Source organism: Amphiprion ocellaris, chromosome 2 (genome assembly GCF_022539595.1).
Source record: "Amphiprion ocellaris isolate individual 3 ecotype Okinawa chromosome 2, ASM2253959v1, whole genome shotgun sequence".
In the NCBI taxonomy this organism is placed as follows: domain Eukaryota; kingdom Metazoa; phylum Chordata; class Actinopteri; family Pomacentridae; genus Amphiprion; species Amphiprion ocellaris.
Window position 1 is genome coordinate 38,993,531 of NC_072767.1, and position 13,918 is coordinate 39,007,448.

Consider the following 13,918-nt stretch of genomic DNA (forward strand, 5'->3'; position numbering starts at 1 on the left):
CTCTACTCCTGCAACCTTGTAGAGAAGTTTGTTTCAGTTGATGTCATTTTTTTAAACAATAATATATAATTACACCATATAATAATACTAATACAGACTGCTGCAATGAAAGATTGACTCATTAGGCAGTAATAGTAGTAGCACCACTAATAGGTGCAATGACTACTCTGGGTATTTACTGTTTTCATATGTTTTATGTGCTTTTGATAATATCTATTTATTTCATTCTTATAATGTATAGTTGTATCTAGCTTCTCTTTTGCTGCTGCTCTTACTTTTATTTTTCAACTTTCTATTTTTTATAAAGCTGACTTTGAGAAATGCTCAATTCCATTGTACCTTTACTGTAATGTAACTGCGAAATGGCAATAAACTCTATTCTATTCTATTCTATTCTATTCTATTCTATTCTATTCTATTCTATTCTATTCTATTCTATTCTATTCTATCCTATCGTTCTCTAATTTGTTTCATGTTTTCTGGTAATGTTTGAACAATGACATTCGAGAGTCTAATTTTGAACTGAGATATAGAGCATATATTCCTTTCCAGCACAATAACGACCTTTTGTTGTTCATATTTAGACCAACTACCTTGTTTGCAACAAGAGGACTTGTGAAACAGCTCAATTTGTGACTTTACACTGATGACCATGTGGCTCCCTCTAATGGTGAAACAGCAGAGCAACTTCAAAAGTCTTACAGTTAACTCTGGCCCTCCCTGCTGGACACCATCAGGTACTGAGCACAGAGCTCTACATAAAGACAATATTACATTTGATGGTATTCAGATGTAGATAGGAAAGAGGAGGCACAGTGTAGTGAGACTTATAAGGATTAGGGCGGTATTTTAATAATACATGAGAGAAAAGAGGATTTAATATTGTGTAAGGTATAGTGGGAATGTTTCTGCATGTGTGCACGTCTTTATGTGCATGTGTTAAGTCAATAATGAAATTAATTCACTATATTTTTAAAACACATTTTGCTTGTAGGCATGTTACACTGTGATCAAACAAGCATTATCATATTGAACAGTGATAATACTTCAAACTGTGGAAACTGTGGTTTCAGTGTCTCATCCTGTTTTCATACGCTTTGGGGCAGCATCAAGGTGGGATGTTTCACTAGAAATCACACTACTAGAAACAAACAAAAAAAAAGAACAGTTATGCTTTGCTATTATTTTTAAAAATTTCTCCAACAAAAGCTCACTTTGTAGTATATCTTAATGAGATAAGAAGGTCCAAAAATACAAAACTACAGAAAGAGTCATAAAGACAAAGTGTACAATGAGTATGAATGTGGAGTGAAACTTAAAGAAGAGACAGAGGGGAAGCGTAGGTGAAGTGGGTGAAAACCACAAACAGACTGCAAAGTGATCTTTAAGGTGGTCCCCCAGAAGGGAACAGTTTGCTTCGTCGTCGCAGCACAATGCATGTCCTGCACAAGGTTCTGCTCTTTCACGTTCTTATTTGTCTCGGACAAAATGGTAAGATAATCTGGTAATCTGTTTCTTCTAATGCACATGTGTGAATTATTGCTTAAACTTCAAATCTTCATTTGTTTTCAGCACTTGGAAGTGAAATCATAAAAGGTACAAAGGCCAAGAAAAAGTCCATGCTGTATATGGCATCGGTACAAAACAAAAAAGGCCATGTATGTGGAGGTTTCCTTGTTAGCGAAGACTTTGTAATGACTGCTGCACACTGTGTCAACCAGTGAGTGATCTTTATTCTTCAAGCAACCTTGAATTCATCTAAATATAACCTAAATAATTTGTAAATTTGTGAATCTTCATTCATGCAGGAATCCTACAAGCGTTGTTCTGGGCACCCACAGTCTTAAGAATGTGAATGATGACACTATGAGATACAGCATAAAGAAGTGCAAACACCCAGATTATAAGGCTGTTATATCTGGGAATGACATTATGCTCCTTCAAGTAAGTAGATCCATTTAGCCTCACATGCATCTTTTCACTATTTACAACTCATTCAGTAGGGTTCCACAAATAAAGATGTGCTATTCTGTGGAAGTTAACCTAGTAAAAACACAGTACTATCAGATTCAGAGGCACAACTACTGACTGTAACACTGCTGATGAGTCATACTAACAAATAAAATGCACTGTAAAAACAAAAAACCTGTAATCTGTAAAAATGTTTTTGCATATTTCCAAAAATAATAAAAAATATCAATTAAATTACAAAGATACATGAATTTACACACATATATATAAAAAAATCACATTAAAATTACGGAACTTTTGAATAACCCTAACATTTTTTTTTACTTTTTTTTTTTTTTTTTTAAAGAAAATTGAATTTTTTTTAACATAGAAAGTGTTAAAATACATTTGCAAGTTGTTTATAATTTCACCCCCCCCCCCCCAAAAAAAACAAAAAAAAAAAAACAAACTAGAACATGCATGCGGTTTGGTTTGTATTATACACTACCAGTCAAAAGTTTGGACACACCTTCTCATTCAATGCTTTTTTATTTATTTGTATTATTTCCTACATTGTAGATTAATACTGAAGTTTAACATGTTTTTGTTTACAACATATTTCCATATGTATGTTTTTATAGTTTTGATGTCTTCAGTATTTATGTACAATTTATAAAATAAAATAATTAAACAAAAACCACAGAATGAGAAGGTGTGTCCAAACCTTTGACTGGTAGCATATATAATGTCTTATTAATCATGACACAACAAACAGGTGGGTAAAGTTTTGCTTGTGAACTGTAAAAAATAACACACATTGCACATTAAAAAAAAGTTCTTAAAGGCAAGTCTTGTCACCCGTCAAATCTTGTTCAAACGCCTGAGACATGTGTTACACAACCGCCATCTTCTCACACAGACATTTCTATTCAGGGCTTTTTGACAATGGCAGTTCTTTACTTCACAACCTCTCCGATGTTAGAGCACAATATGTCACACAATAAGTTATCAGCATTGAGTAGCATACATTTCCATGTTTTAGGGGAATACATGATAAATTCTAAATTACTTTTCCTACACTTTCATACCTGCATGTCTGTGCACTGCATCTTTATAGCAGTAGTTTGATATATTTAGACATCCAGATCCATATATACTAAGTTATTACAACACTTGAAGACTATTGGAAAAACTGTAAATTCTTTTTTTTTTCTTTTTTTTCCCTATTCTCCGTCTCCAGTTGTCTAGGAAAGCTCACCTGGGCAAAAAAGGACCAATTAAGCCAATTAAAATTCCGAGTAATCAGATCAAACTAAAAGGGAAACAAAAGTGCAGTGTAGCTGGATGGGGGGCCACAAAGACTAACGGTTCCAATGTCGACGAGCTGCAAGTGGTTGACATCCCAGTCATTAACCTGGAAACTTGTCAGAAGATGTGGAATGATAAACTTCCTGCTAATGTTGTCTGCGCAGGCGGATACGGCACAAAGAAAGGATTCTGCCAGGTATTTTTCTACTTATTCACTGAGAATATTGTATATATATCTTTTTTTTTTTTTTTTTTTTTTAAACTATTCAAATATATCCTCCTCATACACAGGGTGATTCTGGTGGCCCTCTGGTGTGCAACGGGAAGATGGCAGTCGGTATTGTCTCCTTTAACAGCAACTACAATTGTGACTACCCAAATGTGCCCAACGTCTATACAGACATATCAAAATTTCTTCCCTGGATCAAAAACATCCTCGAGAAAAAGCGATGCTAAGTGCAACAAAATGTTTTTGAACTGTATTGTGAATCTATCACTTTGTCTTATTCACTGCTTGAGTCAAATCATTATTTCTTTGAGTGACATCTGTCATCAAAAAATGCAAATGTTCTGTGGAAAAACTTTGAAATATCATTACTGACTACCTTACTGCTCTCTTATTGCTGCTTGAGACGCAGAGATTGTGAACCTTAAAAGCCTCCACAGACAAGAAGAGAAGCTTTTACGGCACTTCACTTAAAAATCACAATTCTGGCACCAGAAGAAAAATCATTTTCAAAAAAGGAACGAGCTACAGCTTCTGCAGTGTGACGGTGGGAACATTAATGCTCATATATACAATGGGAAACTGATTTTTGTGGTTCATTAGTTCATTGAATGTAGCTGCATGTGGCTAAAAATGATAATAGGAGAACCATCATGGTCCAAACGTAATGCATACAAGAATGAAAGTGTCACAGATGCAAAATGAAAACAACTGGGGAATTAAATTAAATAAATAAAAAATAGAGGAGAAAATGAGTTAATGCCCCCCTACTCTTACCCCTGTCATTGCAATCACTTTTCTACTGAGATATAATCAAAAAGAAAGAAAGCAAGCTGCATGGATAAACAGTCATAACAAATAATACCAGACCCAACACAAAGGTTTGAATTTCACTAAACTGTTTAGATTTGTGAACGTTTGTGGAGAATTTAGCATTTTCTCATGTAAATTTTGAAGCCTTGCCATGTAACCAAGCCATTTTTTAAGGAAGCAAGCAAGTCATGTTCAGTTTTGTACATTATTTTATTTTACTGCAATGCTCGTAGAAGCTGACAGCAAGTAATTCTCAACTGATGTTTAGAGTGACTTACAAAAAATAAACTACTGGAAAAACTGCTGTCTTCGATTTGCTCTTCTTTGCATGTTTCAGGAAAGCTTTCTCATGTGTTGTGGTAATATCTTTACTGACCACATCAACTAAAGACAATAAAGGTCGCAGAAGTTGCTGCGGTTATGATGCATGCTCTGCACAACTTGTTCTGATTCCTGCACTGCACATATGACACATTATATCTTTTAAATTTGCTTTCTTTTCAACACATTGGAGTGAAATCATAAATGGAAAAAAGGTATATAAATGTGTGCAAATATACTATGCAAATACTTGCAGTTTTAATTTTAAAGTCATACTTGGCTTATAGTTTCTGATCATGTTATCTTTATTTTATCTTCTATCACTGCTTTAGACACTGAGATCTTGGTTTTCTCCTTCACCTAAAAGGCGGTACTGGGGAAAATACAAATCTAAAGACCATTCATGGTAAACATCGTATAAAATCTACAGCACCCAACTACAATGTCCAAAGACTGTGTAACACTGCTTTTTATTACTGTCTGTCTTTGTGACGGTGGGAACATAAGCGCTGAAATCTGCTGCTGTGTAGTTTGTGGTCCACTTACACTGTCATACAAGTCACACAAAGATATGAAATGTGTCACGTAGATCCCTGCAAACGAATGTTGTGTTTTATATGTTTAACATGTCTATCTATGTCTAATGGGGCTTCATATTAATATGCACTAAGAGTGAGAGAAAGGAGAACCAACATGCTCCAAAACAAACAAAATCAGTAGAATCAAAAGTGTCACAGATGCAAAATGACAATGAATACAACACTGAGTTCATAATGGACAGGGGACAATTTACTAATGCAAATAAGTATGTGTTCATTGCATGACAATAACTTTACCACTAAGGACAATGAAATGTATTGCGTATATGAAGAATTTAAATGTGACACAAGCAGCTGTTGAGAAAGTTCGTGAATACTGTAATCAATTACTAATTAAAAATGTAATCGCATTACTTTAGCAATGCCTCAGCAGCGAAGTAATGCCATATATTCCTGGTTATTTTGTTTTTGTTCTTCAGCAGTAGCACCGTCAAAGGTGTCTTGAAACAAGATCAAATCCTCCACACCCATGTTGCATCTTTTGTCTTTGACATGTGTATACATAGACAAAGAGGCATTCTGTTTTACAAGCAGCCCACTTTATCTTGGAACAGATGTACAGCTTGTCCAGTAGCATGTTTGGCCTCAGAAACTCCATGCAGCTTTCTAAAAAGTCCTGGCCTTAGAAGCACAGCTCACACTCACACTAAACTATGTAATTATGTAGGTAAACATATTAGTGGCTAATATTAGCAAGCAAGGTAAGCCCACATGACATTTGAATAAGAACACTTATCTGGAACTGTCTGATGCTGTGCTTTTCCTGTTTTGGTGGAAGCAATCGTAAAGGCGATATGATTTGAATACATGGCTGGAAATTTTTCAAATTTGGCTCAAGTGTCGCCTGGACTCAAGGATGAAGTGATTTGAGTTTCATTTTCACAAAGGTCAAAGGTCACTGTGACCTCACACACATTGTTTTTGGCAAAAACTCAAGAATTTTATACTAATAATGGCAAAATTTCATTTTATGTTGATTGAAATGATTAACTGTTGAAGTGATGACATTTTACATCCAGAAAGTCAAAGGTCGATTTTACTTTGACATCACAACATTCAGCAACATCATATGGATTTGGTGGCACTAACCCTGGGTGTCTAGCTATGAAACATCTTCATCAGATAATCTAGACAGATATAGATTTAACTGCAACTAAAATGGTTGGTAGAGACATGCAGCTGCAAGAAGGTCAGTTAATATTTATTCTTTTCTGCATGCTTTCATTTCCCTTCTTGTATGCTCGTTATGTGGAAATTATTAATCAAATCAAATCAAACTTTATTTATAGAGCACTTTTCATACAGATAAAAATGCAACGCAAAGTGCTTTACAACATTAAAAACAAGAAAACCCATCCCTCCCTCCATAATTGTAATTTGTAGATTTCTAACCTCCTCGTCACACATTCTTTACCCGTTTAAAAAACAAATAAAGGGACATATGCTCCTTTGTATTAGCCTTCGGTATCTCCAGTAAATGAGATTACACATTTCAAGAAACACATCACTTACTGACATGTTTCACTCCGATTACGAGAAATGAAAGACTGAGTCATTACGATCCTTCAGACTGTTAGCTCTCAGTGATTGACTAAATTACTTTAACACATTAGTCTCATATCTGTGACTGTGAGAATACCAACACTCAAACTGGATGCTTGAATCTGTGGTTTGTGTTACTCATCTAGATTTCAAAGGTTTTGGTGAAAAGTCGCACAAGCAAAATGCCACAAACTGATCAAAAGACCAAAACTAAAATGCTGAGTCATGAGAAAGAGCTTTGTTTATCAATTTAAAACATTTTAAAGAAACAATCAGAGAAAAACATGCACAAAGGAAACAGGCTAAATTAATTAATCCAACCGGCTGTGCTGACCTCATCACATTCCGATCACATATGTGATCTGTTGTCAGGCAGCAGAACCACAGACTTTGTATTTACTGTAACAATAACCATGCTGCTATGTAATGCTTCATCTCTTTACTGACCACATGCACTCAGCACCACAAGGCAGTTAAAGGTTGCACTGATGCAGAGACGATGCAGGTAAAACAGTGAAGTAAGCTAAAACCACAGGCTGTATAAAAAGGGGTCGTCTTGACTCCCCAAAGACGACAGCCAAAATGATGCAAGCCCTGCACATCCTTACGCTTTTTTATGCTCTGACAAGTCTCGGACAAAATGATAAGTTCACAAAATACAATTATGACTGTCTGGTACAAAAATGAGACATTAACTCATCCTTTTCTCCTTTTTTTCCCCTTGCAGCACATGGGGGTGAAATAATACATGGCAAAAAGGTCCCAGATGACTTAATGCTGTATATGGCCTCGGTGCAGAACAATCAAGGTCATGTTTGTGGAGGATTTCTTATCAGTAAAGACTTTGTGGTCACTGCCGCCCACTGTGACTAACAGTGAGTTCAAACTAAATATGTTTTTTGACTTTTCAGTATTGTAATTCTTTTGTCAGACAACAATTACTGACAACTTGCCAATGGTCACTAATCCAGGAAGCCTACAAGTGTCGTTCTTGGCACCCACAATCTCAAGAAGATTAACAATACCACCATGAAATACAGTGTAAGCAGATGCAAGTACCCACAGTATAAGGATGCTAAGTTTGGTGATGACATCATGCTTCTCAAAGTAAGTATACTTTTCTTCAACCCAGGCGATGTCAGGTATGATTATATTCAGCGAAACTTTCACACATAATGAACAGACATCCACTTTTAGCACAGTTCTATATTCAAGCAGCTCTTTTTAAACTTAAGGTCTAATAGAAGATTTGATTTCTGGCTAGTTTAGAATTTTCATGATTTTTTTGCATTCACAGCTGTCTAAAAAAGCTCGACTGGACAAAAGAGTACAGTCGATTCAGCTGCCAAAGGGTGAAATTAAATTGAAAGACAAAGCAAAGTGTCGTGTGGCTGGATGGGGCTTCACAAAAACTGGTGGTAAAAGTGTTAATGAGCTGCAAATGGTGGAGGTGCCTGTTGTCAAACTGGAGGAATGTAGGAGAAAATGGAAGCAAATTAGATTTGATCTTCCAAACAATGTCACCTGTGTGGGTGGAAGCGGAACAACCAAAGGATTCTGTAAGGTATGTTTTCTGTCATGTCACAGAAAGTATCATCTGGTTTCTAGTCTTGAAATAACATAAACAAAGAGAACTTCTTCCTCCTCACAGGGTGACTCTGGTGGTCCTCTAGTGTGTGGCGGGATGGCTGTTGGCATTGTGTCGTTCAACATGAAGAACAACTGCGACTACCCAAATGTACCTAATGTCTACACAGATACTTCAAGATACCTGCAGTGGATCAAAAAAATTCTCAGGCAAAAACGTTGCTAAACATAACACAGCATAGCAGACATTTCTTGTACTGCAGAGTTATTTCTGTGCTTGCTCATGATGAAAAATACAAAAATAAACTTTGCTTTCAAATATTGTTTCAATTTTTACTTTAGAAAAAAAATATTCATTTTCCTGCATGATATTCACACAGCTGATGTGTACATTATTTTTGGTTGCAGTGAAAAGGCCCAGTACAACCTCTAAAACTACAACTTGCTAGTAGATTAAAAGGCGTCTATTCCCCACTCTCCACAGCTGATCTATGAAGTATTAGTCAAATTAGCTGCAGCTTGTTGCAAAAACAATGCAAATATGAAATCAGTGGTTTGTTAGTAGGAGTTGTTTTGTCTTCAGCAAGCATGCAAACTGTCTACCAAGTGCTTTTTCCTGCCAAAGTCTGCCTGAATGCCCTGTAAGTGTTTTTGTGGATGTACATACCAACAGGAGAAGTTTGCTTAAAGCCAGAATTATAAATTTCAAACCTATTGTACACTTTTGGCTAATCAGTACACAGAGAGATGAGTGGTATTGTTTGACTGTTATCTGCCCCTTACTGGGAAAAAAATGAACTAGGGCACTGTTTCACAACTGACTGTGAGAACACTGATGCTCAAATGTGAATCTGGAAACTGTGGTTTCAGTGGTTTATTTACTCTGTCACAGACTTCAAGCGAATGTTTCAGTCGGCTCTCTCAAATAGATCCACACCAAAGATGATTGGTGTTTCTTTTGTGCTTTATCCAACTTGATGTGGTTGAGTAAAATCCACCAACAAGGGGAGAGGGTCAGGAAAGCAGAGAGTAAGAAGAAAAACTGGCTGCTTTGCCTCTACAAGTTAGAAAGTTTCACATTGTCATTCGATGTCTGTGTACTCGTATTAGGCAAGAGAGTACAACCACTGTATCTTCCAAGAAATGAGATCACAAGATTAAAAGCGACCAAAATGCAACAGAAAATTATCTGTTGCATACTAATCATGTGTGCTTCTTCCTGTTACACCACCGGGGGCTATATTCATGAAGCTTCCTACTACAAAGATTTTCTCTGAAAAGACACAAGATTTTTCTAAGTTTTTCCCCCTTATAGTTTAGATTTGATCTGGACAAAAATGAAAGTTCTTTACAAATCATGTTAGCTTTTCAGAGAGCTAATGAGAATGCTGGGAGTAGGGAGGAACACTTCTACGAAGCTTAAGAGATTCTTAAGCAGAAAAGAAAATGGTGACAAGGAAATATATTGTCCAAATGCTAAATGACAGTGAGTGAATGAAACGCTATGGATTTGATTGTGTAGGGATAATGTTTGTGTTAGACGTATGTAACAATATCTCTGTAACGGCAAAAATGAAGACGATCACAACGCTAAGATATCTGGCAACTGGATAAATGAAACAGTGCAGCACTGATGACTTGAGTTGTTGAATTATGAGCTGTTTTTCCTTGTTAATATCAACTTGAGTTGGTATTAAATTGCCAGAACAGTAAATAAATATAAGCAAATAGTTACCATCGTTACAAAAAGCTAAACCTGCAAATTCCATTTGCGTCAGAGTTCAGCAGAGTAGAGTGGCTCTGAGAGGTTCTCTGTTTGCCATGTTCACCATATGAGTTCAGCATGGTAGCTCTTGCCATTCATTATTTAGCACTAAATGCAAAGTGCAGCAGAAGCTGTTTAGTTGACCAAATGTCAAGTCAGTCCATCCAATATTTGCAACGATTACTTCGCTCAAAACCACAAATGTCAACCGCATGGTGGCCTTACAGAAAAGTCAGGGGACTGCCAAAGTCATTTGGATACACTGTGTGGAGAACCATACATATTCAAACTAAATACAATGACAACCTGTTTAGTAGCAGATGTACCAACTTAGTGACAGAGGTTGCTATGCTGCTAGAATGTTACAAAGAAAAAGATGCAAAATGGAAAACCTGACAGGAATGATTTTAAGTAAAGATAATAACTGACCAATGTGGCAGATTGGTTAACACCTATATACAACTAACGCTTCATGCTGCTGGAACACAAGCACGCAAGAAAATGCAAAGATAGTATAAGTTGCACAGCCCAAAGTCTACAAAGCAAAATAAAACAGATAAATGTCAATGTCATCTACTGGGAACATTGGTGTATAAATTGATCTACTAGTAGCAAATGCGATTGCTGCTCTTCGGCTTAAAAATGGAACAATGACACTCTTTTATTTTCATCTTAACTTTCCACCACATGGGAGTGAAATTATAAATGGTAAAAGGGACCCAAAAAATTCACTGTTGTATGTGTCTTTAGTGCAGAACAATAGAGGTCATGTATGTGGGTTATTTCTCATAAAGACTTTGAGGTTACTGCTGGGCATTTTGATGAGTGAGAAAACTTTTCCTCTTCAGTCAATCCTAATTTGAAATCAAATCAGGGAGCATTTCTGTTCTTTTAACCCATTACTTACTGTCTGTAAAATTGTAAATATAGCTGCTTTGGCTAATTAAACATTCCAGACATCTGATTATCATTAAATTCTGCTGTTGCAAACCTTATTGAGTTAACACATGCTCTGTTCTGGTCAGTTAAAACATTCAAAGTCAGTACTGAAGCTCCTTGTTGCTGTCAAATAACCATTAAATGGATTTAAGCAGGGCATGAGTTGCATAACCGAGACAGAGGTTCCACTGACACAAAAAGAGAGGCGTGAAGCTAGTTTCTGTGGTTCTTTCAGACTGTCACAGAATTCAAAGAAATAGTAGAGTAGGCTTTTACACTGAGACCAATACTCTCTGGCATATTGATATACTATTTTTACTTATTTGTCAAAAAGACACTAAATAAACCAAACTAATGACTCATCAAATTAACTTAATTTAAGTTTACTTCTTAGAAAAATCACAAAGTCATAAAAGGCAGATCCAAAATAGCCCAGAGTCAAAACAGAAATCCAGTGATTGAAAAATATTGGAAGTAATTCTTGAATAAGGAAAGAATTGAAAAAATGAATCAGCACAGTTAACTAAAACCCTAATTGATTTCCACTTAAATACTCTTGATATTAACCATAAAAAGTCACGTTATTAGTAAATGAAGAACAAAAGGGTGTCTAAAAGGATTCTGAGGCTGAAAGACAAAAAGCACATTTAAAAATCATCAGTGAATGTAAAAAATGAGAAAAATGGAGAATGAATTCATGTGAAAGTCTGATACACTCATCCCATACTGATAATGTCATGCAAATGCAAGTCAGATAATACGCAGATAATGCCACGATAACACAAGTTGCAAACATGCAAATCTACTATGCAAAGGATGTGGTTAAGTCATGAAGACATAGATAATAATCATATTTGCCAATAAGCAAACTGCTATATAAAGAGATTAGCTCGACCACTAAGAATACAAGTTGACAACATGAATGGCCTGCGCAAATTTCTGCTTCTGGCATGTCTTGGACAAATTGGTAAGAATTCAAACTTTGACTATTACTCTCCAGCCTTTTAATGGGCATTAACTTTTTACTGTTATACTTACATTCGCAGCACATGGGAGCGACATCATACATGGGGACAAAGCCTCGGAGAACTCACTGCTGTACATGGCCTCAGTGCAGAACTCCAAAGCTCATGTATGTGGAGGATTTCTCATTGCTGAAGACTTTGTGGTCACTGCCGCGCACTGTGACGACCCGTGAGTTATCGATCTTCTTGCAAGTCAATTCATGTCATTAGAATACCATTTCAGAAAATGTACTGACCCCCTCTTATTGATTTCTCCTTCAGTAACCCCACACATGTTGTTCTTGGCACCCACGATCTCAGGAGGTCCCCTAATGAGAAGATAAGTATTGAGAAGAAAGTCAAGCACCCATCATATCGGGTTGTTGGACTGGGTCATGACATCATGCTTCTTAAAGTAAGTACATTTTCATCCAAGCTACAGTGTCATTTGACAAAATTTTGTGGTTTAGTTATTTCTGTTATCTAACAGTACATTCAGTAAAATAAAGTGTTATTTCCAGGTAAGGAAAAATGTACCAAGCAAACATATTATTCCAATATTCCAGCAGTTGCTCGGTAACTCGTCCGATCTATATAATGAAATCTGGCATTGCTAATTTTGGTCTTCTTCTCTTGTGTGTCCTCAGCTGTCAAGAAAAGCTCAACTGAACAACAGAGTCAAAACAATTAAATTCGCTACTTCTGAAACAAATGAAAATGCAAACTGCTACGTGGCTGGTTGGGGTATGACTGAAACTGGCGGCGACACTGTCAACGAGCTCAGAGTGGTGAATGTGTCCATCATTGACCAACAAGTCTGTGTGGATAGATGGGATGGTCTCCCTGGCAATGTTATCTGTGCAGGCGGATATGGCACCAAGGCAGGATTTTGTCAGGTATGTTTTCCGTACTTTTATAGAAAACTGTGAACATCTTAAATTAAATATTAAACTAACAAAATTCTTCCTCTTCACAGGGAGATTCTGGTGGTCCTCTGGTGTGCAACAAGATGGCGGTCGGTGTCGTGTCTTTCAACAAACTTCGAAACTGTGACTACCCCGATGTGCCCAACGTCTACACAGATATCTCAAAATATGTCTCCTGGATCAATAGCGTTATCAAAACCTTCTAAATAAAAATCCTGCTCAGAGTTTTCCCTTTGCATAATTACAGTATGAAGGTTGTTTGTGTCTGATTGCTCTGGCTCTCTGCTTATTTCATTTTATTTTATCTGCATTTTCATCTGTTGTGTGGCTTCAGAATTATACATTACAGTTGGGTTTTTTTGTGTGTGCGCTGCTGACTATAGGACAAATTACCAGTCTGGAATTAAAAAAAAAAAAACATTTCCTCGACCCCGTCAATGTAAATGAAATTGCAAATAAAAATGTATTTGGCACACCGTGTGCAATTCACTTCTGTGACACATTAATCAGATGATAGACAAAAGAAATTAAATTAATGAAAACATAAATATAGTAGAGTGTGATTTTGTTTCAACTACAGATTAATGAACTGGATCACCCAGTAAGGGGTTATTTTAATAATTTTAACAATTAGCTAATTTAACCCAAGGCTAAAATATTTAATATTTAGCAGCAGCACCAGCACATGCTCCAGCAGAGTCAGGTTCTGCCAGACAGATGTGTGCTATCATAAAAACCAAAGCTGACAAAGATAAGCTTGAACTTAACGAACACCTGAGGCCCCATGAAAGAATACGACAACTTGATATTTTCCTGAAAATAACTGTCAACCTCATGAATGCCCTGGAGACAAAAATACAAGCGATGACAGAAACTTGTACAAAACCTGAGAACTTCTAATGTGGACTGACTGGTGGACAGACAAGCTATCACATTAA

General features: G+C 36.4%; 3 protein-coding genes across 4 annotated transcripts; all 3 read left to right on the plus strand.

Moving 5' to 3' along the window:
- Window positions 1-1,343: 1,343 nt before the first annotated feature.
- On the plus strand, window positions 1,344-4,598 carry LOC111578527 (mast cell protease 1A-like). 2 transcript variants are annotated; one of them, XM_023285373.3, is made up of 5 exons: window positions 1,345-1,491; window positions 1,573-1,720; window positions 1,809-1,944; window positions 3,191-3,454; window positions 3,550-3,858. In XM_023285373.3, exons 1-5 carry the CDS (start codon window positions 1,434-1,436, stop codon window positions 3,712-3,714), a joined length of 771 nt encoding a protein of 256 aa, XP_023141141.1. In that variant the 5' UTR covers window positions 1,345-1,433; the 3' UTR covers window positions 3,715-3,858. The 2 variants fall into 2 exon arrangements, with proteins under 2 accessions (XP_054870979.1, XP_023141141.1); XM_055015004.1 differs by having other exon boundaries at window positions 1,344-1,491; window positions 3,191-4,598.
- A 2,777-nt stretch (window positions 4,599-7,375) lies between these two features.
- LOC129347279 (granzyme B(G,H)-like) lies at window positions 7,376-8,665 on the plus strand. The gene is made up of 4 exons (XM_055015029.1): window positions 7,376-7,634; window positions 7,731-7,866; window positions 8,057-8,323; window positions 8,411-8,665. Exons 2-4 carry the CDS (start codon window positions 7,789-7,791, stop codon window positions 8,570-8,572), a joined length of 507 nt encoding a protein of 168 aa, XP_054871004.1. The 5' UTR covers window positions 7,376-7,634; window positions 7,731-7,788; the 3' UTR covers window positions 8,573-8,665.
- A 3,226-nt stretch (window positions 8,666-11,891) lies between these two features.
- On the plus strand, window positions 11,892-13,229 carry LOC111578525 (duodenase-1-like). The gene is made up of 5 exons (XM_055015023.1): window positions 11,892-12,017; window positions 12,097-12,244; window positions 12,337-12,469; window positions 12,702-12,950; window positions 13,031-13,229. Exons 1-5 carry the CDS (start codon window positions 11,969-11,971, stop codon window positions 13,184-13,186), a joined length of 735 nt encoding a protein of 244 aa, XP_054870998.1. The 5' UTR covers window positions 11,892-11,968; the 3' UTR covers window positions 13,187-13,229.
- The last annotated feature ends 689 nt before the right edge of the window (window positions 13,230-13,918 follow it).

Excerpts from the sequence above, each read along its gene's own strand:
- LOC111578527 (XM_055015004.1), top strand. The coding sequence starts at position 1,434 with ATGCATGTCCTGCACAAGGTTCTGCTCTTTCACGTTCTTATTTGTCTC. Across the intron at positions 1,721-1,808 it reads GCTGCACACTGTGTCAACCA|GAATCCTACAAGCGTTGTTC; the intron begins GTGAGTGATCTT and ends TCATTCATGCAG. Across the intron at positions 1,945-3,190 it reads ATGACATTATGCTCCTTCAA|TTGTCTAGGAAAGCTCACCT; the intron begins GTAAGTAGATCC and ends CTCCGTCTCCAG.
- LOC129347279 (XM_055015029.1), top strand. The coding sequence starts at position 7,789 with ATGAAATACAGTGTAAGCAGATGCAAGTACCCACAGTATAAGGATGCT. Across the intron at positions 7,867-8,056 it reads ATGACATCATGCTTCTCAAA|CTGTCTAAAAAAGCTCGACT; the intron begins GTAAGTATACTT and ends TTGCATTCACAG. Across the intron at positions 8,324-8,410 it reads CAACCAAAGGATTCTGTAAG|GGTGACTCTGGTGGTCCTCT; the intron begins GTATGTTTTCTG and ends TCCTCCTCACAG.
- LOC111578525 (XM_055015023.1), top strand. The coding sequence starts at position 11,969 with ATGAATGGCCTGCGCAAATTTCTGCTTCTGGCATGTCTTGGACAAATT. Across the intron at positions 12,245-12,336 it reads GCCGCGCACTGTGACGACCC|TAACCCCACACATGTTGTTC; the intron begins GTGAGTTATCGA and ends TTTCTCCTTCAG. Across the intron at positions 12,951-13,030 it reads CCAAGGCAGGATTTTGTCAG|GGAGATTCTGGTGGTCCTCT; the intron begins GTATGTTTTCCG and ends TCCTCTTCACAG.